The following is a 27,568-nucleotide window of genomic DNA, read 5'->3' on the forward strand; positions in this document are numbered from 1 at the left end:
GCCTTCGCCTTGAGGATTCAAATGTTAACCCAAACTTATTAATTCTAAATGAGGAACACAATGATCTAGAAAAAAACTGAATTACATTAAACAGTTTGGTTTGCACATTTTCTGTAAAGCAGTGGCAACAATAAGAATTAAACAAAAGGCAGCTCCTCAGCATGGACGCACATAAAGAAATGGGGGATTATCTATACCAAACAAGTAATGATCTGTTAATTCCACTAAATAAACTGAAACCTTAAAAAGACAAAAATCTTGCCAGAGAATACACTTATTTTCATATTTAGCCACACTAACTTGTTGAGATTAAACCAATAAAGATAAATAAAGGCCAAACTATGTAACAACAATCTGCCCACCTACTGTGGGGAATGTGGGTAAGGAGAAAGAATAGGGAAATATAATCCACAAAATATTCAAGGCAAAAATATTTTGGTTATTACAACAACCACAATTTGAGAACTATAAACATTAAATGTAAATTAGTGGCAAATCTTGTGGTATTCTTAAATTCAATGATATTTTAAAACTCATCTTTGCCAAGGTGTTTTATAAACAAGCTAGAAGACTGATCTCAAAGAAAACCCTTGAAATGTATTTCTTAAAAGAAAAGGATCTCATTTTAAAAAGAACCAACTGGAGTTACTTGAGACAGAAAATATTGATTGATTCTATTAAAAAAACTTAATTGAACAGTATAATCACCATGTGGTAGTCAAATATCCATTTAGGTAAGACTAAAAACAGCAGCCCGGTAAGGCCTGCATCATGTATTACCAATAGTAGACACGAGTGTTTACAGTGTGCAGTGCTGATGTCTATCCAAAGAAATGACTGTTTTACTTCCTTGATGTAGGAAAGGTAGAAATAAATAGCAATCATTATTCTGATGCTTAACTACCAAATCCAGATAGAAAATATTCTGTCCCCAAACAAAAGATACTTGTGAAGATCAGATCATAGATTCTGATCTGGATTAGGGAAAACAGGATTACTACGAGTATCGTTTCAATGTTGCTACCATGTATTCTGCTCCCCTCAGACTAAAGAAAGGAGTAGGGGGAAGAAAACTTTAAAATTTCATCTAAAAACTAATAGTAAAGAATTTAAACAGGTCCAAGGGTGGGGGACAAATGGGAACGGTACTAATGTTTTTATCAAAAAGACATCAGTCATTTGATTAATCTTGCTCTATAGCAAAGCAATACTGCAAGAGACTAGATATTCAGAAATGTTAGAGAATGATTAAAAAACAGTGCCAGGTATGGTGGCTAAAACTTATAATCCCAGCATTTTGGGAGGCCAAGATGTGAGGACTGCTTGAGCTCAGGAGTTTTAGATTAGCCTGGGCAACATAGTAAGACCATGTCCCTACAAAAAATATGAAAATTTGGTCGGTGTCGTGGCATGTTCCTGTAGTCCCAAGTACTCAGCAGGCTGGAGGCTAGAGAATCACTGGAGCCTGGGAGGTTGAGGTTGCAGTGAGCTGTGATTGGGCCACTGCATTTCAGCCTGGGGAAAAGAACAAGACTCTATCCTTAAAACGAAACAAAACAAAAACAGAATAGAACAAACACAACCACTCTAGTTTCGCGCCTGTATGTAAGGTGCTCTAATCATGAAAGCAGAAGTCAGACTCCACCCTCAGCTGAAGCTCATACTTCACAAGGTTAACAAAAGCATAAAAGATTCCTTGAGAAGCATCTTCAAATCAGAGATAGTAAGCTACAGAACAACAGGGACCTAGATAAGAGTTAGGTTACAGTTTCATTTTATACTATCTGGCTTTTTATTTCATTAACTGAAAAATGCCTTCTCCAGAAGACACTTTCCCCAATTTTATAGAAGCACTTATGACAACAAATAGACAATTCTTTACCATTATATCATAAGAGGACAGCTATACTATAGATAAAACATAATTTGATAAAGTCACAAATGGAAATCACTTTCAGAGCTGCATATCACATCTATTTTGGGTTCTTCTAAATCAAATAATACTATCTGTTCTGCAGCTCATGTGCCAGAAAAACATATACTGAATGACATTATTCTGCTCCGTGCAGCTAGATTTACCAGAGGTTTTTTTGGAGGTATTTCTACTAGTACTCCCTTAAGAATAATTTCTTAAGTATTTTGAAATTGTTTGAACAAAAATTAACCTTTAATAAACATAACAATGAGTTCTCCTAATGAAACTCTTCCAGGAACTAACTTTGACATATTACATTGTTTCATGTTTTTAAATGCACCCTAGTCCTTTTCTAGTTTATTTTGCAGACCACACTGAAGCTAATTCAATGACCCTGCCTAAATGTCTTAAAGAAGTAATGTGTCCTATGTCAGAATAAACTAAATTTCAAATTAAGTAGCAAGTAGAAAATATATGGCTCAATAACACAAGCAATAATCCATTAAGAAGGTTCAAAATTAAAAACAAATATAGTAATAATTAGAATAGTAATCCATTTATTGAGGCTGTATTTCCTTTACTAGATACTTACTTTTGATTTGTCCGTTATCACTCTAGGACCGTGAGGGCAAAGGCCATATGTTGCCTTTTTTTAATAGCCACAAGACCTAAAACTGATTGACTTTAAAAATCTAAATAAATAAATGCTGAATAAATAAAAGAGTGAAAGGATGAATGCATAATTTGCTTGTCTCCAAAGAAAATGATTTGCATTCATTTTACCATGTTGGATATTAGAGAAAACTTCCTACAGAGTTGAACAGAGCACCAAGATTCTAAGACATCATTCTATTAATTCACACTGCTATAATGTTAAAGACATTTACACTTAAGGATCTTTGTGGCTGTCTTTTCACCTCCATTACTTTTTCCTAAAGCTCCAGGCCTTTGCTGGAGGCTGACTGCATACTCAACTTCAGGGACAAAACATACAACTTAGGCTAAGCCAGGCGGGACCTTTCATCCTACTGGCTACTGTCACTGTCAGGGCTTGGGGAGATCTTGTGATCCAAGCCTTTTTAAGAGTAAATCTTGAGACAAAGGCATCATCTCTCCACCTGGACCTAAAACGTCTATGGTCATTTGTGTCCCTATGTGAGAAATAAGTATTCAGGTACGACCTGAAGATAAGGTCAACAGAAACATAAAAGGGCAGGAACAGCAGAAAAGGGAATTAAGAGCTAGAAATCCAATGGACATTGTGAACTTCAGTATCAAACCTTGCTTGAGGCTAAATCTACCTCTGGGCTTTGTTATCTGAACCCATACCTTTCCGTAACTGCTTAATTTTGTTTGAAATGGGTTTTTAATTAACTGCAATCAATAGCGCCATGCAAAAATAGTAACTGTTTTCAACTTTTACATCATTATTACTGCTCTGAAGATGGTCTGCATGACATCATGCAGGGTTATAGTCTCCTACCCTTCAATTATATGACATAGTAGTATACCTATATACCCTCCAAATTGCAGCAGCAGCTTTCTGAAATATTTGAGATCTAAACTCAAACTATAGCTGAAAAACATTTAAAGGACTAAAAATTAACACCATCATTAATATTTACTGAGATATTTATTTATTGAAACCATCTAATAGATGCTACTGCATTTATAGAAAAATACCTATGAAACTAGAATATTCTGGATATATTCTTGTCTCAAATAAAATAAATAAAACTTTGTTACTTTCAGTATGACAATTTATAGGCAACTTTTTTTTCCTAAAGATTTATTTTATTCCCTACCTCTTTACACTGTCCTGCATCTAGAAACAAGAGACAATTAACAGGAAAAAGAAACAACTGCTTATTTAGGAAATCACAATTAAACCTCTATACTTTTACATCTAAAATTTAATTAACACTTTATGAGCTTCTAACTGCTAGTATTTCAATCTGACAACAGGCGCCTCCTCTCAAGATGTGAAATCAATGGTACATCTTTTTCCACAACATGCATTTATATTTACATGCATATTATATGTGTATATTGCTTGATACATTCATCTGTTCAGTCTTAGCTGCAAGCATCTAAACAGCCTATTAAATTTGCCTCGTAAAGCATATCCTTCAGCACCACTCACAAAGTACATACTTCTGATGGAGAAAGTAAAATAAAATGAAAAGAGAAACTGCAGAACAAAGGAAATCAAATGAGGATTAAGAGAAACATTAACAGAGATGGTAAATATGTAAATTCAAAACAGCATAAATTTATAAATTCAATAAACTTGTAAATCTCATTCTCCACTGTCAGCCACTATTTCCATATTGGTATACTTCCTTACAGTCTTAATTTCAATGTGTTTGGGAAATATGAATATTCTCTTATCATCAGGAAAGTAGGGTTCTCACCCCATTTCCAATACTATGAAAAACACTGTGATGAACAGCTTTATGCGCATGCATGTGCATATGAACAAAATCCTTGATATCTTAAAGAGAAATTACCAAATGTGAGTCTACTAGGTTGCTGTGTATTAATGCTTTCAATGCTTCTAACTGAATTGATTTTAAAATACTTTCTGGGTGTTACTAACCTACGTTTCCACCAACAGTTAACGTGTTACCACTCGCATCTTACTCTTGACCACTTTATATAAAAAAATGGCATTACTTCAATACCAGTAAGTGGATATTTTATGTGTTAATTTTTATTTCTTCTTCGTTTTCATATCATTTGTCAATTTTTCTACTGGAATGTTATTTTCTTATTGATTTAAAAGATCTATATAGATAAACGATACTGATAGTTTTATCATATCTTTATGCATTTGCCTTTCATTTAATAATTTTTTGTTTTTGAAGCACACACATAACTTTTATGAGATCAAATTTAAAAGTCACTTTCTTTGTGATTTCTTCACCCCCAAACTGGGCTGAGTAAGCTTTCAGAATATTTTAATAGATTCTATTTCCTCTCTTGAAAAACTCACAAAATTTAGCTTATAAAAGCCTCTGAAAATTCCTTAAAGGAACTTCTTAAAAATTTTAACTTAGCATTTTACAAACTTATTTGAAAACAGACCTCTCCCTATTCCCACAGTGTATTTGTCAACATCTTGGGGAGTCGTATTTCTCAAAAGCTTTGAAAACAAAAGCCTGGAAAGTCCTTCGATATTATCTGTGGTTATTTATATATTTTTTTAATGGTTTTACTTTTCACACCAAATTTTTTAAATTCCTTGGAATTTATTTTGATTCATAAGGTTAAGAGTTATCACTGTTTGGTTTTCCAATAGTTCTCTAATTGTCTTGGTATCTTTCTCCCACTGATCTCTAACGCCATCTTTATTGTAAATTCTTCTTTATATTTAATTGTATAATTTATTCTCTTCACAGTTGTGCCTGTTGGGTTTTACACCAGTACCACACTATTTTGACTATCATAGTTTCATGTAATCTTTTTTTTTTTTTGAGACGGAGTTTTGCTCTTGTTACCCAGGCTGGAGTGCAATGGTGCGAACTCGGCTCACCGCAACCTCCGCCTCCTGAGTTCAGGCAATTCTCCTGCCTCAGCCTCCTGAGTAGCTGGGATTACAGGCATGCGCCACCATGCCCAGCTAATTTTTTGTATTTTTAGTAGAGACGGGGTTTCACCATGTTGACCAGGATGGTCTCGATCTCTTGACCTCGTGATCCACCCGCCTCGGCCTCCCAAAGTGCTGGGATTACAGGCTTGGGCCACTGCGCCTGGCAGTTTCATGTAATCTTATACTATCTGGTGGTATTGTAGGTTGGTGCATAAGTAATTGCGGTTTTGCCATTAAACTCAATTCCCTACTCCTCTTTAATGACAATTTCTTGGCTATCCTAATTTTTTTTGTAACTTCAGTTGAAGTCTAATATCATTTTATAAACTTATTTTTATATCTTGCTGAGCTTTCTGTCTAAATAACATTAAGCCAAAACATTCATTTGGAAACAACTGAGCTATTTACATTTAGTCTGTATGCAGGAACATAGTGCTTTTCATTTATATACTCATGTCTCAGTACATTATTAAAAATGAGTTACATATTTCTTCTACATTTATTGTTAACATAAAGTTTATCTCCAAATAATATTTTTCTTGTATTGTTTTGATTGACATTGTCTTTTTTCTCAATTTTAGTATTCACTATTATACTGAATTTATTATCAACTATTATTGAATGGGAGAAACTCCTAATTTTGGTCAGTGCCTATCTGACTCAATGAAGATTATCATCAACTTCAATACTTTTTACATTGGTTCTCAAGGATTACTGAAATTAAAAAATTATGTTATCTGTGCATAATGATACATTTTTGTCTCCTGCCAATAGCAATCCCTTTTATTGCACTGTCTAGTGCTCCTTGAACTCTGGCAATTAAAAGTGGTAATGGTGGGCATTCTAGAATTTAATAGAACTCCTAATAATTTTTAAAACTATGATGATGTCTGTTCATTTGAGTTTTTTTTTTATCATAAAGTAGAAGGACTTTTCTATTTCTACTTTATTAAGAATTTCTAAAAAGCCTAGGAAGTGAATTTTGTCCTCTTTTTATTACCTATTAAAACTACCATATGGTTATTCATATTTGACCTAGTTATTTGATATATGATAGTAATACATTTTCTAATATTGAAGCATACTTGAATCATGGAAAAAATCCTACTCAGTTGTGGTATATATACTTTGCGAATATTTTAAGATTCATGCATCAATATTCCTAAGTGAGATATTATCATTTTCATTCATTTGAGCTCTGTCTGAAGTTATGCTTGCTTTTTAAAATTTAATGAGAAGTTTTCATGATAATGAACTGTTTCATGAATTAAAGAGCTCTCCCATAAACTGGTCAGATTCAGAGACTTCTGAGGATACAACTCTTCAAAAAATTTTGGCATTTCCAAATCAGAACCACAATGAGATATCACCTCACGCCAGTTAGAATGACAATCATTAAAAAATCTGAACACAACAGATGCTGAAGAGGATGTGGAGATACAGGAACACTTTTACACTGTTGGTGGGAGTGTAAGTTAGTTCAACCATTGTGGAAGACAGTGTGGTGATTTCTCAAGGACCTAGAAAAAGAAATTCCATTTGACCCAGCAATCCCATTACTGGGTATATACCCAAAGGATTATAAATTGTTCTATTATAAAGACACATGCACACATATGTTCATTGCAGCACTGTTTACAATAGCAAAGACCTGGAACCAACCCAAATGCCCATCAATGACAGACTGGAAAAGGAAAATGTGCCACATATACACCATGGAATACTATTCAGCCATAAACAATGATGAGTTCCTGTCCTTTGTAGGGACATGGATGAATCCAGAAACCATCATTCTCAGCAAACTGACACAAGAACAGAAAATCATACACTGAATGTTCTCACTCCTAGGCAGGTGTTGAACAATGAGAACACATGGATGCAGGGAGGGGAACATCACACAGGGGTCTGTTGGGGGGGCCAGGGGAGGGAAAGCAGGGGTGGTGGGAGGTTGGGGAGGGATAACATGGGGAGAAATGCCAGATACAGGTGACAGGCGGGGAGTGGTGGAGGCAACAAACCACATTGCTATGTATGTACCTATGCAACAATCCTGCATGATCTGCACATGTACCCCAGAACTTAAATTACAAAAAAAATTAAAAAATAAAGAAATTTTGGCATTTCTTTCAGTTATTGATTTATCCAGGCTTACTACTTCCTGATGAGTAAAAATTACACATTTATATTTTCTGAGAAAAACTTTCATCAAGCTTTATAAATAAATTATTTACTAACTTATATGAGCATCTATGGCTATATCCTTATTTATTGCTAATTTTTAGTCTTAGGTTGGTGCAAAACTTATTGCAGTTTTTACCTCTTTTAATGGCAAAATGATAATTTTTTGTCTCCTGCCAATAGCTATACCTTTTATTGCACTACGTAGTGCTTCTTAAACTCTGGCAAATAGAACTGGTAACAGTGGGCATTCTAGAATTAAATTTTTTAATGGCAAAAATGGCAATTCTTTTGCACCAACCTATTAATTTTTATTTCTCTTATTTAGAGGCGACACAAATTCATTCTACCACTTTGTTCTTATATTTGCAAAGAATTTCTTAAGTTGATAAATTTAATTATGTTTTCTTTTTATTTCTATTTATCTTTGTATTTTCATTTGTCCTGTCTTCTCTATTTTATTATAATATTTATATGCTTTAGCTGAATGCTTGATTTTCATTTTCTCTGATTTAATAATGAAAGGTTTAAAAGCGAAAACGCTGCTTCTTTTTAACAAAGCTTTGTCTATACTTGTTTAATTTTATATGGACTCTTCTCATTGTTACTATCTCAATAGTCTGTGATAGTACTGCTAAATTCGTTTTCAGTTCATTACTTGCCTCTTTGATTTTTTTCCCTTTCGAATTTGCCATCTTAACTGGTTTTGTTTGTTAGTTTAACATCCGTTATTACTTTCTAGGTTTTCTTTCTATTCTGATAAAGTAGTATGCCCTATAAATTTCTGGATTTTGCTGACTATATGTGTGTGAGAGAAAGTGACAGAAAGAAGGAGAGTGAGAGTGAAGGTGGGTGTGAGAGAAAGAGACAAAGATATAGGTTGATTCCTCATGGATGGCTGAATAGTGGTTCATTTTTCCTGTTTTCAACAGACATGGTCTTGCTATGTTGCCCAGATTGGACTTGAACTCCTAGGCTCAAATGCCTCAGCCTCCTGAACAGCTGGGACTACAACTATAGTGAGTCACTGTCTTCATTGATGATACGTACAGCCATTACATAAAATTGAAGATGTGCTGGTTGAAGGTGTGAGGGCAGATGGAGGCTAGAGCCCCACCAAAACCTCTTCTCTCTTCCCTAAAGAGACCATGGAGTCCTTGAAGTTACCTGGGTAAGATTTTAAGACTGCTGCTCATTCATAAAACATTACATATGCATCTATTAGATAAACTTAGGTATTTATTAAAATATTTTTCCCTTGAATTAATCAGTTAAGAATTGAGATGGTGTGTTCTAGTCTCCATAACAAATGTATTTCTCTGATCTCTCCCCACACTACCAGATGCTTTCAATGCTCTGGAATTTGATGATCAACAGTTTGCATCTACTATATTTTAAGTATAGGCAGTATTTTTTAGTAACATAAAATTATTGCCTTTATTCCGTTTTAAAGCTTCTCTCCTTAAATTCTCTTTTCTCTGAAATTAATATTGTAACCACCAGTATTTAAGTTTGTATGATATATCTCTGATGGTTCTTTAACTTTTACCTTTTAAATAATCTAGAAAAAATAAATTTCTATTTCTATATATGTATATTTGGGCGTAGTGTGTATATGCATATAAATGAATTTGCATATATAAATGTATACACATCTGTATTTATTATGTACATATATATTTCTAGTATATAATTCTATCTTCATTTCATAATCCCATATATTCTAACATTTTTAAGAGTTTCAGTTTTTAACTCAACCTTTTAAACTTTTCTGGTATTTGTGAATGTTTATCTTACTGGGATTAGCCTTTTTCTTTTATGTTAAGCCTTATCTAAGATATTTTTGGACTGTTATCTTTCTGGGCATTTTATTTTCCTTTCCCTTATAATTAAAATAAATCATGATAGGTAGAAATGGGAATAGAAGAAAGACTTCAAAAACAGGAGAAGACAGACAACTTCTACAGGCATCCACCTCTCTCTTCTTCAATGAGTTTTCTAGTCCACTTACCCCCAAAAACTATAACCCTGGGACTCAAAATCCCCAGGAACGATAACCATGATGCACTTGGGCACAACTGAATTACACACCTGATTTCTCTTATCATTCAGCCTTTGCAAGAAACTGCATGTTTTTAAATTTATGGCCAGCTCATTTCAGGTTAAGCAAATTCAATGACCACCTGGCATCATATTCAATTTAAAGCTTATTATCAAAAAATTTTAAGCTGCCTTAAATGTTATGTAAATCACTCTGCTTTCTCTCTAGATTCCAGTATTAAGACTCTGATATGCAAACACAAGATAGAAAGTCACTAGGGATTTTCTGCACCCCAATCTGTTTAAAAGCTGCACTCTCTGGTAAGCTCTAGTCCTTGCACTCTTGTTTACTTTTATCAGTTTGAGGATTAGTCTGAAGGTAGAGTTCTCTCAACTTTTTAAGCATCCATTGTTTACATCTTTTTACAAACTTAGTGGCTTACCAGATGACATAGTTTACTTGATTAATAACAAACTTGAGCTTCACAGGTTCTTCTACAAGCAGCAAAGCAGGTTCTTAGGCAGGGTTCTTCTGTGAGTGATCACAGTTCCTCACTGATAAGAAAACCCAAAGCTATTTGAAGCTTTTAGTGACTGTACCTTGGTCTTTGGTTGACACAGCCACAAATTATATGATTAGCTCAAAAAATTAGAATGAAAGAAACATTAGCTACACTAAGACACACCTGCCTTATGCCTTATTTTGGAATGGAGGTGGATAGGGTTGGAAGGAAGCTATAGCTGTATGCATTTCCCTGCTTTTCTTTCTCAGTCCCTCAAATATGCTAAAATAACTCTAAACATTATTTAATTTTTATTTGATAATTTAAAAGGATGTTCTGAGATAACGGATCTCTACTACAGGTATACCCAAGTGCTAAAATCTGGTGCTAGAGAAAAATAAATGGGTAAGAGTTAGTTAACTATCATGATGACGGACTTGTAAGGCAAAATGGATGTAAAAATTTGGAAATTTCATATTTCAAGTCACATAAATTAATGATAATGAAGTAAATTAGAGATGAAACATAAAGCCAAGCACACATACATTAGTTGAAAACAATAGGTAAGAATTCAGGCTGTTTTTTTGTATGCTTGCTCAGTGCTTTGAGAAACAACTAGAATACTGAGTTTTTATATCTATAAAGAAGAAAACTAAAATTAAGCCTGTTGGTAGGTCTATATTACTTTCATACATTCTAGGGGGAAGGTAGTAAATCAAGTTTCTGCAACTATAAGTGATGCTTAGAGAAAAACTAAGTCACTGAATGATGCCACGACTGATTATTCTACTAAACTTTAAAAGCAAGAGATTGCAGTCTCTGAGTCCAAAGTGGTTTCATATGAACTGCCACAGTTGTGGTTACTCTTGAAACTATAACCTATCAAATTAGAAGCAGGCAAGGCCTATGCTCTGAACAGTTCCACTATCTACTGTCTACAGTTATGTCTACGAGTTCAGAATAATTTCTTCAGTTAAACTTTGTTATCTGGATGAGTAGAATATAAAAGCTGCTTTGTTATATTGGCCAGAGAAGATTTTTGTTATGATATAAAGCTTAGTGAAGTTGCCAGCCTCATGTTTATTGCACATATGAAGACTTTCATTGTAAATATTTTTATCAACTTCTGGTATTTTATTATCCTGGATACCACTATGTAATACATAACTATAAAGAAGAAGTATACAGACTGCATAAGTGCCCAAGCTTTTTCTACCCTGCATCTCCAGATATTTTACTGACTTTAATAACCTGCTGACCACCATTTTTCTAGGTCTACAATAGCCTGCTATTATAGAGCTACAAAATGTTCATTTCTTCTCTTCTTGATTGCGGAATGCCCTTCTAGGCAACAGGTTTGGCTAACCAAGATTTTTCCTATCAAAATTGAAAAGTTACCTGTTCAATTTTACTAATGCTTTATGTATTATGCTTTATTCCTTAATGAATTTTTCTCAGTGCCCATTTTTATAACATAAAAATATTTAGAAAATAAAGCATAAACAATATTTGCTCTTTGTGTAATGCATCGTAAGTGAAACCATGCCACTAAACAACCATATCCTGTTTGGGCAACGATGACATCAGAAATACATGTTTATCATCTGCTTTGGACAACTTAGCATGTTTTTGGCCCAAGGCAAAGTTGAACTAAAACCATTTGCAGTTGTCCCAAACCAAGATAACCACACATTTCCAAAGTAATTGATACCTAAAAGAACACTCCCTTTAGATCACAGTTCATGATCTAAGCATGCTAATTCTTTAAAGGTTGTTTAAGTTTATAAAGCATGTATGTCTACTGGACCTCTTCCAAAGTTTAACATAAAATAATTACATTTTCAGCATGCATAGAAACTATAATAAAGTTGGCATTTAGCACAATCTTTTGTAATTCTGAGACTACCTCTCTTGCCCAATTGAAAGAGAAGGGGAAAATGGGGATTCCTTTCACGTGAAAGTATAATAATAGCAATATGAACTGTATAATAATAGCAATATGAAAGTATAATAGCAATATGAAAATACTGCCTTGTAATTTGGAAGGTACTAAAATGAAATAAATCATTTTACTTTAAATTTTTCCTTTAGCATTTAAAGAAAATAATTTTATGTATAGATAGCTAAGGTAAATAGAAGACATACAATTTTGAAATTCATTGTTAAGACACATCCAGGAAATCCAAACACATGTCACTAATTTTGTCTTGCAGTGATATAAAGAATGTAATTGCCCCGGTTACTACATAGCTAGTAAGTCCAACCATAGCCTGCAACTATAGCGACAAGAACAGCTCTTCACACTATATATGACAACATAAAAGCCGTAAGAATTGTTTTGTTTACAAATAAAACTGGATAATTTGAAACAAAAATGATAAATATTTAATTAGAAATTAGCTTAATAAAATAAAACCAGTAAATGTTAGACCCAGAGTAGGGAAACCTACTCATTTTCAAAAAAAGAAACAAGAACAAAGTTGACATTGAAGGCAAAGTCTGACTCTCTCTTCAGGGGTTGATCCTCTGCACATTACTGCCATCAGACATAAAACCACTGATTTAGAGATTTCAGGTAATATTTAAAGAACATGAGAATAGAACCAAATAGCATAGTCACTGTAAAAAGGGAAGAATGTACTATACCTCCATTCTTTCTTGTTTAACTTCATCAATTTCGTCATCTTCAAACATTGCTAAAAGTTCTCCTGTCTGGTCAATAGAGTTGAGGAAGTCCTGAGCAATTTTTTGTCTTTTGTTTGCATTGTTGCTGCCACTCAATTTGTCTTCATGAAGTCAAGGGGGAAAAAAAAGAAATGTTCTCATTAGGTTTATATCAGCACTAATCATTACATATATTAAATATAGTATAAATAATTCAGAATTGGAATTCTCTAAGAATCTATAAAAAAATTCTTGCATCAAAAATGAAAGTGTAAGTTGTACAGAATTAAATCACTTATTCGTGTCACAAATGACACTGACAGAATAAAATCAAATGATAAATTACTAAAGTAAGTGTGAAAGGGCTAACTAAAATCCCTTATAAAAAGAGAGTGTGCTCGCAGATTTGGAAAAATAATACTGCTATATGGTATTTATAACAGACACCTCTAAAACAAAATGACAATCCAAAAAGATGATGAGTAAAAATATGCTAGGCAAATATGAGCAAAGAAAGCAGAACTGGTAACATTAACATTAGAAAATACAGCTCAAGACCAAAAATACTAAGGGAGACAGGGTGAAATAGTATCTAATAATAAAAGGAGTATTAAACAGCCATAAACTTTTATGTACCAAAATAACAGTAAAATAAGTAACACAAAGGAAATCTTAATAAAAGGCACAATCACTGTGAGCTGTCTGAATATATTTTTCAAAATTTGACAACTTAAGTTTATAGATTTAAAAAATATATAACTCTAAGCATATTAATACCTCTATGCATATTAGAATCCATATTATTCTCAGGTCCACAGATTATTTTTATTCATTTTTATCATTTCTTTTAAATTTTTACTTCAAAAAGTTTTTATATCTATAAACTAAAATGTATTAAAATGGTATCACATATCATTTTTGCTTGATTACTCTTTCCCATTTCCTGCCCTTTTATATGATCAGCCAACCTCCAACTCAAGATCTTGTAACTCATATTAACACCACCCAATATGTATTCTCCATGCTCACATATCCATAAAAATACATTCATTTGTAGAGCTGTTTTATTTATTTATACTTTTTAGAAAGGGGTTCTTAGAATATTCCTTCTATTTCTTTCTTTTCTTTCACTTTGTGTTTCTTCGTCACTTAGGGAGAAAAATCCTTCCAAATCAACTGGTATAGCTCTGATTCCTTCTTAATGGCTGAGTAATATATTACAGTATATATGTATCACAGTTTTCCAAACAATCCCCTATTGAGAGGCATATACTTTGTTTCAGGGTTTTGCTACTGTGGGGGAAATGCTATAATAAACATCCCATCCATATGGCGTTCTGTCTGGCTGGCTTAATGTTTATGACACAGATTCATAGGGAACTACTTAGTTAAAAGGTACAAACATTTTAAATTTTAATGGAAGTTAAGAAATTGTTTACCAGTGCACTAACCCTTCAAGTTTCCAAGAGTAATGAGGAATGTCTTTTCTCTCCATGAGAAAAGTCTAATGAATATAAAGTGATCTATCATTAAAATATTTAATTTCCCTAATGAATCTAAACATTTTTCCTCATATGTTTGTGAGCTATCTGAAAAAGCCTTTCTGTTGTCTATTTTTACCCTCTGCCCATTTTCAACTGGGTTGTCGTTTTCTTAACAATTTAAAGGACTCATATTACCCCTTTGTTATCTGAGTTAGAAATGTTTACCCTAGCCTTTCATTTGCCTATGAATTTTAAAGCATCTTTTGCCATAAAAAAATTAAAATCTGTTGGTGTGGTGGCTCACATCTGTAATCCCAGCACTTTGGGAGGCCGAAGTGGGCAGGTCACTTGACATTGGGAGTTTGAGACCAGCCTGACTAACATGGAGAAACTCCCTCTCTAATAAAAATACTAAATTAGCCAGGCATGGTGGCACATGCCTATAATCCCAGTGACTCAGGAGCCTGAGGCAGGAGAATCGCTTGAACCCAGGAGGCGGAGGTTGCGGTGAGCTGAGATCACACCATTGCACTCCAACTTGGGCAACAAGAGTGAAATTATACTGTCAAATAAGTTCATCTTTTCTAACTTTTGTTTCAGATGACTTCTCTCCACTCACACAGAAGGAATGGGATCCTATTAGATATCTACTCTTATTTAGATTTGTAAAGATTCGCTTTATGGCCAATTTCACAATTAAGTTTTGTAAATGTTCTGTGATATACTGAAAAAATTCAAAGACATGCTATTCCAAGTAAACACAGGTCTAAGCATAACTTGGTACTTTGTTGATTTACTGTTTAGTGCTTATGGGGTCTATTACGTTAAAAACTGTGCCTTTTGTTATTATATCATATTCTTCTTTATCCTGTTTGGGCTTTAATGTTAAATTACACCTTGCATGATGCTAATATTGCCACTTCTACTTTTTTGCACTTGTGTATGCGTTTATCTACTATTTATTTGTTCATCCCATTATGTATAACCTTTCTTTATCTTCAAGTTTTATTTTTGTGGTTGTTTATAATCCGTCTCAATGTAAGGATTTAATCCATTTCATAATTAGTGCAATGACTGATATATTTGATTTTTATTATTTTCTCTTGCTTTATGTTTGGTATTTATTTCCTATTCTTGTTTTCTTCTTTTCTTTACTTTTAATGGTCTGGCCATGTTGATAGTCCTTCCATTTCTTCTTTTTGTTAATTTGAAATTATAATATTCTTTTCTGTTCATGTTTATCATCCTCTTCCATTTTCTTTAATGTTTACCTCACTGTTTTCTGCTTTGACACACTGCTTGAAGATATTTAAAACAAGTGTAAATTATTATTTAAAACAAGATATCAATTATACCCCTACCAAGAGGTAACATTTTCCCAATACAGTAACATATTCTTCTAATATTTCCTGCATTCCAGTATCAAGAGACCTTCAGAACACTTTCATTTTCCCTATCTCAGCTTCCTACCAACAGATCTGTGAAAAATGTTTACTTCACCCCTTCTCTTTCTACCTCTAAACTTTTGGCTTTTGATGAAAAGGGGTATTATTTTTAGAGTACCAACAGAATTTCATTAGTATTTCAAGAGATTTAGCACTTATATTGCATGTTCTCACACACTGTATCACTAGAGATAAATACTGAGTTCAAACAAGATTAACTACTCAACATACTTCTTTCTTTAGCACAATAGATCTTATCTTACTTGGGTATAAAGTCCTTGGATTGCAGTCCCTTCCTCACATAAATCAATAAATACTATGCTAGTGTCTTCTAAGAAGTCCAATTATAATGTAATTCATTTAATAATTACTTTTTGGGGGTAGAGGAGACTGAGCTTTTATAAGATTCTCTCATTATTTTGAGATAAAAAGTTTTACTAAAACATTCCAGGTGTTTATCTACTCAACCTTTTTACTCTGCAGTGTTGGATTTTCTTAGCTCTATAATTTATTAATAATTGCCTCTCCACCATCTCCCCTTTTTTCTCTTTCTGAAATCCCTATCGCATGCATAAACTCCTCCAAATTTATCCTCTATGTTTCTTACCTTTTTCCCTCATAATTTTCATATCTTTATATTTTCCTATGTGCTTTGAGGTAACTATGCCATTTTATCTTCCCTAATTAGGTCCGAAGAGTGACTTTATGAAAAAAAAAATTATTTAGTTGTGAAGTACTGTATGTTAACTCCAGAAAATCTCTTTTGTGCTATATTTGTATCCCACTATTATTCTCCTTTCTGTTTTAAATTTAAGCTGCCCTCTAGTCCCACCTATTTTACTGGCACATATTATGTTCTCTCTTTCTTAGTTTCATCTATGTTGGTGTGTTACTCCCCTCACCCTAAGTGTTTTTCCCCCCTTTCTTTTGCTGCTTGTTGGGATTCAGCTGTAACGTAGTCAATGGTAAAGGTTTGAGTGGAGACTTTTAATGGGATTTTAAATGATTCCCTATCTCAATCCCTGCCTCCACCAACTCCAGGCAACCACTCCTCTACATTCTATCTCTTTAGATTTGCCTATTCTAGACACTTTATATAAATAGAATAAAATATGTGCTCTTTGTGATTAGTTTCTTTCATTTAACTTAATATTTTTAAGGTTCATCCATGTTTTAGCATATATCAGTATTTGATTCCTTTTTATAGCCAAATAATATTCCTTTATATGAATATTCCATACTTACTATTTATTCATTCATCCATTGATAGAAATTTGGACTATTTCCTATTTTTAGTATCATAAATAATGCTGCTAACACTCATGTACAAATTCTTATGTGAATACATATTTTCATTTTTCTTTATTCTTTTGCTAGGAATGGAACCGCTGGTTCAGTTGGTAAATCTATCTTTAACCTTTTGAGAAACTTCCAAACTGCTTTCTGAATTGTCTGCACCATTTTATACTCTCACTAACAATATAAGAAGGTTCTAGCTCTCCATGTCCTGAACAGCACTTGTTATTATTATCTTGTTTATTTGTTTGTTTTTAAGATATGGGGGTCTCACTTTGTTGCCAGGCTAGAATGCAGTGGTGCAATCACAGCATACTGCAGCCTCAAACTCCTGGGCTCAAGTTATCTTCCTTCCTCAGCCTCCTGAGTAGCTGGGTCCACAGGCGCATGTCACCAAGATTGGCTAATTAAAAAATTTTTTTTTTCTAGAGATGGGGTCTTGCTTTGTTGCCCAGGCTGGTCTCAAAATCTTGGCTTCAAGTGATCCTCCTGCCTCAGCCTCCCAAAATACTGGGATTATAAATATGAGTCACCCTACTCAGCCTTGTTTCTATCTTTTGATCACAGTCATCCTAGTGGGTATAGAGTATTATAACAATGTGGTTTTAATTTACATTTCTCTGATGGCTAATTTTGTTTGTTTGTTTTTGAGATGGAGTCTCACTCTGTTGGCCAGGCTAGAGTGCAGTGGCACAATTATGGCTCACTACAACCTCTGCCTCCTGTTTCAAGGTATTCTACTCCCTCGGCCTCCCAGGCAAGTGGGATTACATGCATGCACCACCACCCCTGGTTAATTTTTTGTATTTTTAGTAGAGATGGGGTTGTTCCATGTTGGACAGGCTGGTCTTGAACTCCTGACCTCAAGTGATGCACCTGCCTCAGCCTCCTAAAGTGTTGGGATTACAGGCATGAACCACTGTGCCCAGCTTGATTTTTAAGTATCTTTTTCAGTGTCTATAGTCCATTAGCCGATCTTTATAGAAATGTCTATTCAGACACTTTGCCTATTTTAAAATAGGGCTACCTGTCTTTTAATTGTTGAGTTGTACACGTTCTTTATATATTCTGTACAAAAGTACCTTATCACATATATGATAAGAAAAATTTTCTCCTATTCTGTGGTTTGTCTTTTTACTTTCTTGATGTTGTTCTTTTAAACATAAAAGTTTTAAAATTGATCAAGTCCAATTTTTCTACTTTTTTTCTTTTGCTGTTTGTTCTTCTGGTGTCATACGTTCAGAATGCTTTGCTTCTTCCAAAGCCATCAACATTTATTCATGTATTTCTTTTTAAGAATTTTATAGTTTGAGCTCTTATATTTAAGTCTATGATACATATTGAGTTAACTTAACTTTGTTTACTGTGTTGTTATAGGCACCTAAATTCTTTCTTTTGTATGTGGATATCCAGTTGCCCCCAGCAATATCTGTCAAAATGGCTATTTTTTTTCCCTATCAAACTCTGTTGAAATCCTTGTCAATATCAATTGACCCCTAATATAAAGGCTTATTACTGAACTCTCATTCCACTCTATTTCACTGACAAATATGTTTATCCTTATGCCAATACCGCTCTATCTTAATTACTGTAGCTTTATGGTAAGTTTTGAAATCAGTAAGCATGAGTCCTCCAACTTTATTCTTTGTTAAGATTGTTCCAGTTATTCTAGTTCCCTCATAACCTAGATCAGTCATTTCCATGTCAGAATCTGGCATTTCTATATGATTGGTAGAATCAGTATATTCATTTCTACAAAAAAGCAGATGAAATCTGTAGACCAATTTGGAGAGTATTAACATTTTAATTATATTGAATGTTCCAATTCATGAACACAGGATGGGATGTCTTTGCATTACCATCTCTAGACCTTATTTCAACAATATTTTGTAGTTTTCAGTACATAAATCTTGCAGGTCTTTGGTGATGGTGATTTTATTCCAAAATATTTTGTTCTTTTTGATGCTACTGTAAATGGCATTGTTTTCTTAGTTTCATTTTTGAGTTGTTCATTGTTAATATATTAGAATATGCTTGATTTTTGCATATTTCTCTGATATCCAAAAAACATATCAAACTAGTCTATTAGCTGTAATAATTTTTATTGGATTTCTTAGAATTTCCCATATACAAAATTATGTCATCTGTAAACAGAGATAGTTTTACTTTTCTTTCTTTCTAATCTGATGTCCTTCATTTCTCTTTCTGACTAAGCACCGGCCAAAACCTTCCGTACAATATTCCATATAAGTAGCATGAATGGACATCTTTGTCTTCTTCCTGATCTTGCAAGGGAAAGCATAGAGTCTTTCATCATTAAGTATGATATTAGGTGTGGGTTTTCCATGTATATCTGTCTTAGCTCAGGCTGCTACAATAAATACATCACAAACTAGGAGGCTTAAACAACCAACATTTATTTCTCACAGTTCTGGAAGTTGGGAAGTCTAAGATCCAGGTGCCAGCAGATTTAGTACCTGGTGAAGGCTTGCTTCATGGCTTGCAGATGACCATGACCTTGTTGTATCCACATATGGTAGACAGCAGAAACAGAGGAAAGAAGCTTTCTTGTATCTCTTCTCAGAAGTGCCCTAATCATAAAGGTTCCATCCTTATGACCTAATTATTAAGACGTCCCACAATTCTCATATACGAATACTACCACACTAGGAATTAGGCCTCAACATATATATTTAGAGAGTGAGGAGGGACACAAACATTCAGTCCATGCAATCTTTATCAAGTTAAAGAGGTTTCCTTCTCCTCCTAGTTTGCTGAATGTTCCTCTCATTAAAGACTTTTGGAATTTTGTTAAATGCTTTTCCTACATTTATTGAGGTGATCATGTGATTTTTGTCCTTTATTCTGTTAATTTGATGCATTACATGAATTGTTTTCTAAGTTTAAAACAACCTTACATCCCTAGGATAAATCCCATTTGGTCATGATTTATTTAATGGCATTCTGTTGAGGATTTTTGCATCTGTATTAAAAAAGATACCAGTCTGCAGTTTTCTTTTCCTGTGGTATCATTGCCTGGTTTTTATTACCTTTATAGAATTAGTTGAGAAATAATTGGTATGCTTCTTTAAACATTTGGTAGAATTCAACAGTGAAAAAATCTGTGACTGAGCTTTTCTTTGTGGGAATTTTTAAATGATTAATTTAACCTCCTGCTATTGTCCTACTCAGATTTTCTATTCCTTCTTGATTCAGTTTCAGTAATTTGTGTCTTTATAGCAGACCAACTATATATTTATAGAGTTTGTTATATTAACCATTTTATTTGCCACTTCTGGTTCTTTTCATTTCTTTATGTAACTTGAAGTCCATTTCCTTACCCCAGTACAGCATTATTACCACTCACATCATTTGTGTTGTTACTTTCAAATATATTTCCAAATATTGCAGACCTAACATCACAATTTTTACATACATATTTTTATACATCTGTTCTATAAATTGGTTTTTAATAAAGAAAGGAAATAGATTATTATACTATCTCATATTTATGTACTTAATTATCTGTATAAATGAGTGGATTCAAATTATTATTTGGTACAGCTTGCTTTTAGCCTTAAAAACTTTTCTTATATGGGTCTGATAGCAAGAAATTATCCTGGTTTATGTTTATCTGGGAATGAATTTTGCATTCATTTTTAAAAGATAGTTTTGCTGGATATAAGTTTCTTGGAGGACAGTTTTTTTCTTTCAGTACTTTGAATATATCACCCCACTGTCTTCTGACCTCTATTGTTGATGAAAAGTCAGCCATCAATATTGTCAGAGTTCCCTTGTAGATGCTTTTCTCTTGTGACTTTCATTATTTTTTTGTCTGTTTTTGTCTTCCCACATTTTCAGTAAATGTGTCTTAGTGCAGACTTCTTTATGTTTATCCTAATTGGAGCTTGTTGATATGCTTGAATTAGTAGACTTGTAGTTTTCATTAAATTTGGGAAGTTTTCAGCCATTATTTCTTTGTATACTTTTCTACTCTTTTTTCTCTCATCTGATACTCTCATTACGTGTATTTTGACACACTTAAAAGATTGGAATTCAAGTCTGTTTTGCTCTAAGATGGTATTCATTATGTGCTCCATAAAAAGAAGCATTTCAATTCATCTGCAGAACTATTTTTCAAGAATTACATTCCATGAGAAGTGTAGTAGTATCAAATAGGTAACAGTATACAGAAATATATACTTTTGCAAGGGTATTCCACTTTATTTGTTGACAGCAAATAACATTAATTAGTTCTCAAGAATATCTACACTGGAATTGCAAAAATGTGTTATTTAGCACACATGGGTCATAAGCTAATGTTTTCGTTTTGTGTTTTGTTTTGGTTACCTTCGAGAAGATCATCCTCATCGATGCCTTTGACAATCTTTGATTTGTAGTCTCGGATAAACATGTATTTTAGCAATCTTCTAAGTTTTTTCTATTAAAAATATAAAATAAATAAGAAAACCTATACATATATTCACTTTACTGATAAAAGACTACTATAACCAAATTTAATAAACGTGTACCCCATGACATCAGAGAAAATAAAGTAATGCTTAGCATACTTGCTATGAGATAAAAAGGTAGTCATCAAACACAATGGGTGCAACACAAGTCTTTTAAAAAGCATTTTTCATTTACAAATATTTACAATCGCAATAGTCACGCGTTGCTTCATGCTGGGGATCTAAGAAATGTATCACAGAATACACTTACATAAACCTAGATGGAGCAGCCTAATGTACACCTAGGCAACGTGTGGCCTACCTTTCAGGGGCTACAAACCCGTACAGCATGTTATCATATTGAATACTGTAGGCAAGGGTAAGAAAATGGTTAAGTATTTGTGTATCTAAACATACCTAAATATAGAAAAATTACAGTTAAAATACCATGTAAATGATAAAAGATGACACACGTGTAGAGGGCATATACCATGAATGAAACTTGTAGGACCTGAAGTTGCTCTGGGTGAGTCCATCAATGAGTGGCAAGAGAACCTGAAGGCCTAGGACATTACTGTATGCTACTGCAGACATTATTTTAAAAAAGCAGTACACTCATGCTACACTATATTTAAAATTTTTCTTTCTTCAATAATAAATGTTCCTTATTAGCTCACTGTAACTATTTTACTTTATAGACTTAATTAAAAAAAAATTGACTCATAACTTAGCTTAAAACACAACACCTTATACAGCTACATGAAAACGTTTTCCCTTTATATCCTTATTCTATAAACTTTTTTCTACTCTAAAATTTCTTTTAGCTTTTTAAACTTCTTTGTTAAGAACTAAGACACACACACACACACACGCCTAGGCCTACACATGTTCAGGACTGCCAATATCACTGTCTTCCACTTCCACATCTTGTCCCACTGGAAGGTCTTCAAGGGCAATAGCATGCATGGAACTGTCATCTCCCTTGATAACTGCTTTTTTAAAAAATATCTCATGAAGGAACAACCTCAGGTGGTCTACAGTTAAGTGTTCATGAAAGTAGTACACTCTAAAATAATGATGCAGATTATAAATACATAAACAAGAAACAGTCATTATCTTTATCAAGTATTATGTACTACACATCATTTTATGTGCTAGACTTGTACCATCAGCAGTGTACCAGGTATACATCAGCATCACCACAAATTTGAATCATACCTTGCACTACAATATTATGATGGCTATGATATCACTAGATAATTGGACATTTTCAGCTCCATTATAATCTTACAGGACTATTGCTGTATTTGCAGTACATTGTTAACCAAAAGGTCATCATATGGTACCTGACTGTAATTGCCTTTTTGTTTGTTTTGAGATGTAGTTTTTGCTCTTGTTGCCCAGGCTAGAGTGTAATCGTGCAATCTCAGCTCACCACAACCTCCACCTCCTGAGTTTAAGCTATTCTCCTGCCTCAGCCTCCTCAGTAGCTGGGACTACAGGTATGCACCACCACGCCCAGCTTATATTTGTATTTTTAGTAGAGATGGGGTTTCTCCATGTTGGTCAGGCTGGTCTCGAACTCCCAACCTCAGGTGATCCACCTGCCCCTGGCCTCCCAAAAGTTTTAGGCCAGGTGCAGTGGCTTACTCCTGTAATCTCAGCACTTTGGGAGGCTGAGGTGGGCATTGACAAGGTCAGGAGATTGAAACCATCCTGGTGAACATGGTGAAACTCCATTTCTACCAAAAATACAAAAATTTGCTGGGCATGGTGGCATGCACCTGTGGTCTCAACTACTCGGAAGGCTGAGGCAGGAGAATCACTTGAACCCAGGAGGCAAAGGTTACTGTGAGCAGAGATCACGCCACAGCACTCTAGCCTGGTGACAGAGCAAGACTCCATCTCATAAAAAGAAAAAAAAAAAGTTTTAAATTTTTTTGCAGATTGCATTATCAGTCTCCATACTAAGCTGACTGTACTTATGCTATAGAATTTTGTATATACTCAAGATGAAATTTAAAAAAAAATTAACTTATAAATACCTAGACAGTGAGTTTGTAATAGTTGCTTTAAAAGCCAAGCAATTCCTTTTTATTGTTTTTTATTCTCTGAAATCTTATCCTTTTGCTAGAAGATTTGGTTTACGTATTATGTTTATGGAAAACAATCTGTAACCTGACAAATGTATTTTTATGAAATTTGAAGCTGATGAATGATAGTTAGGTCTTAATGATGGCCTTCTTTAGATTTAGTAGACCATAATACTGCTGAATTCTAAAAGTAACTGATAATCCTTTGTAGCTTATTGTGTGCTTCCACCTAGAAGGTATTATCACTCATTCCTGAGCTTCAGGTTTAAGATTTCTTCTAAGCTGGACGCGGTGGCTCAAGCCTGTAATCCCAGCACTTTGGGAGGCCGAGGCGGGTGGATCACGAGGTCGAGAGATCGAGACCATCCTGGTCAACATGGTGAAACCCCGTCTCTACTAAAAATACAAAACATTAGCTGGGCATGGTGGCGCATGCCTGTAATCCCAGCTATTCAGGAGGCTGAGGCAGGAGAATTGCCTGAACCCAGGAGGCGGAGGTTGCGGTGAGCAAAGATCACGCCATTGCACTCCAGCCTGGGTAACAAGAGCGAAACTCTGTCTAAAAAAAAAAAAAAAAAAAAAAAAATTTCTTCTAATAGCTGAAACATACTACATTATACAAACTTCTTTACATGCACATCATTTGATACTTTCAATAGTTTCTTCGCATCTTGTGCCTTGGACACACGACTGCCTCACCCTAGGCAGAAACTTTCACTTCAGAAAGTCCTATAGCCTTTCCATCTCATCATACAACCTTGAAATTTTGACTTTTAAAATGACTCTTCAACTAAATCATATAGATACCCTAAACCAGATCATAATTTTCTTAATAGTGAAGATTTTCGATTTTTTAAATATTCTTCGTATCATCTAAGAGCTGATTAACTGAAACGTAAAACATTAGAGAATATTTTCAACTACCTACTCATGGAAAATAATTATGACAAACTTAGATACACAAATATCACAAATTTTAATACCAAATTTCAAAGAGTAAGAAAGGGAGGTCTTTGTTAAAAAACAGAAATTACGGTACGTATTTATTCCATTGAAAATTCATCTTAATTAATTTGCTTTTTCCAATAAGCTAGAACCACAGACTAAACTTTGTATTTCAGGCTTTAAAAATTACCCTAGGAGTGTCTATAATTCTGGTAATGTTAATCAACAAAAAGAAGAAAAATAAATGTACCATTCAGTTATATCCCATTTACGACAACAGAACATTGCATCAATAATTAGTGAGTGACATGTAGCAAGAAAAGTGTCTACATAGACACACAAAGTGAAAGTTCGCTGTTAGCACAGTTTTTATATAAGTGCTTTTGTCCACATAATAAATATCAATTCTTTTGTAAATCCATTCTGTTGTGCAAACCATGAGGACTAAAATGTCAGTTCAATAGTTACGATTTTAATTCGAAAGCAATGTAACAAGGATATGTAGTGTCCACGTAGAAGTTCAATTAAACACAACACCTGGATTTTAATACAATAAATTATTTTATATTACCTTATCTTTGCGCATCAAAAACAGAAGATCTTCAGGAGTGATTACTCTTGCTCCACGCAGCTGAGAAACTTCAGCAGCTTGCTGTAACTAAAAATAATGAAAATTTAGAAATTTTTCTCAGTAATATAAATTACGTATAGTATAGTCATGATGTCTCTAGAGAGATAAATATACTAAGAGTTAAAAACCTTTGGGAATAATCCAGCAATCACATTACTGCTTTTAAGAGCTAAATGTCTTATGTCTTTAAGATATAAAAAATGCAATTAAATTAACTTATGAGCCCACCTGTAACCAATACAATAAACAGAAATCTTTTATTTCTTTCATGCAAAAGAAAAATCATACACAGCTTCCAAAAATGCATTAATGCACCTGAAAATAATTTCATGAAATTTTATCCTTCATACTCATGTGAGCAATGGTTTCACTCAGTATCACTAGTTGAATAAGTATATTATTAATCTGAGCTCCCATGCTGCTAAGATTTGAAATGGGCCCATTCAGAACTTTAAAAGATCAACAAAAACAGTAGCTGTTTCTAATATCCAAAGAAAAAAAATACGTTTAGTTTTGGCAAGTCTTCAGTGGGTAAAGGATTCAGTCCATAAATCATAATACTGGACTGCATTAATTTCTTTCCATACTAATCACATCCACACAGAAAGTTAACTGTATCTGGAATGTACAACACAAAACATTACTGCATGAAAAGTTAGATTCCCCCTGAAATGTTCATCTAGGCCCTTATATCTACAAAGTAAAGATTTTTCAGGAATTCGTAAGTCATAGAAACACAATCTTACTTAAAAATGTCCTAGAAAATAGAAGAATGTGAAAAATGATAGTTCTATTTTTCTGGCACAGGCAAACTCACTTTCTTATTTTGATTAGTTGGAAGCAACATAAAATATGTCCATCTGAAAAAAATAAAGATGCTAGCGAAAACACTGTAAAAATGTGCCTGTAACTTCTTCTAGATTTGATCAAATCATACTGATTGCACCAAACCAAGTCTATCCAATATGAAATAATATAAAAATAGTTACATGTGAAAGCTGTTCCTGAATGCATCCTTCTTTTAAAAGATAAACCTAACACATATTCTTGAGAACTAATCTTTAAAAAGCGACACACTGTTATCTCAACAAATATATGAAATCAAATAGTACATTTGTGCTAAAGAAATTCTGCTTGAATGTTTAATCCATTTTGCTAAGTAAGCTTCAAACCTTCTCTAAATACACAGACTACAAAATAGACTATAAACTCGCTATGTGTCAGCTTTACCACTGAATTTCCTGGATACTGTGGTTGGTATATAAACACAATCCTATCTAAATATAGAAATTTAAATTTAACTGTGAAGCATTTAAAAAGAAAATCTTGAGGTGGGGAGAAGGTTTTTAAAAATGGTGTTATCTACTCAGAAACTAAAAGTTTTTAGCAGGCATAAACATATTTTTCCTAAAAATTGAAGAGTGTGAGGGAAATATAGGTACACATGCTTTTTCAAATAAAAACATTTCTATCACAATCTAAAATACATGCAATCAGTGTTGAGAAGAATACAAGTTATATATACATTTGTCTGGACACATACATATCAACTTTATTTTCTTAAGAATAGTGATCATTTGAAATCTGAAAAGCACTATATAGATATATGAAACTTTACTCATATTAAGAAAGGATCAAGAGAAATATATATCCCTAGTTTTCCCAATTAATCAACACTACATATAAATAATCTCTATTCATAACATTTTCCAAAGTATCAGTTAACAATCATATTAGCCAGGGTAAGTATGAAAATAGAAAATGAAAGACATAGGAGAGTTTGACATTTGGAATCACTATTTTTATTTTTTTTTCCAGAACCAATACATGGCTACTGTAAGGATCTGGAATTTATATAACGGTTATGCTGTCATATATAGTAGGAAAAGTTTATCTTTGTTCTTTATTTACCTGATTTTCTAATTTACCTCAACCAACATAATATCCTTACTAGGATTGCTACCACTCCCTAGTCTGCCTTGGACCTCTGCCTAGTTAGTAGTATGTCTCTGGGTCTGAAAGTATCACTATGTTACCGTACCAAGGTCTGCCTATCCTGGATGTGTCCCAAACTCCAAAGTTACCTCTCTAAAACTCTGACCTCCTCTTCACTATGAAGTGAAGAGAGCAATCTTATTAGCTAATTAAAGTAACACATACTAAAGTACATAGGGTCATCTACTACCCCCCAATCAAAATACTCAAGTCCTGAACTCAGTCCCATGGGACCTGTATATATGAAAACTCAGCCCTCCTTACAGATGAGTTTCGTATCCCAGGGATACTATTTGTCAAAGTAAACAAAATACTAACTTCTAACAACTTTGATAG

General features: G+C 33.7%; 1 protein-coding gene across 1 annotated transcript in view; it reads right to left on the bottom strand.

Moving 5' to 3' along the window:
• SUPT3H (SPT3 homolog, SAGA and STAGA complex component) overlaps window positions 1-27,568 on the bottom strand; it is a 515,287-nt gene that overhangs the window by 163,789 nt on the left and 323,930 nt on the right. The window contains exons 4-6 of the mRNA XM_003923069.4: window positions 25,178-25,264; window positions 21,468-21,558; window positions 12,875-13,014 (exon numbers count right to left, since the gene is read on the bottom strand). Coding sequence (XP_003923118.1) covers window positions 12,875-13,014; window positions 21,468-21,558; window positions 25,178-25,264 — 318 coding nt within the window. The remainder of the gene's footprint in view (window positions 1-12,874; window positions 13,015-21,467; window positions 21,559-25,177; window positions 25,265-27,568) is intronic.

The sequence above is a fragment of the Saimiri boliviensis genome, chromosome 4, assembly GCF_048565385.1.
Source record: "Saimiri boliviensis isolate mSaiBol1 chromosome 4, mSaiBol1.pri, whole genome shotgun sequence".
In the NCBI taxonomy this organism is placed as follows: domain Eukaryota; kingdom Metazoa; phylum Chordata; class Mammalia; order Primates; family Cebidae; genus Saimiri; species Saimiri boliviensis.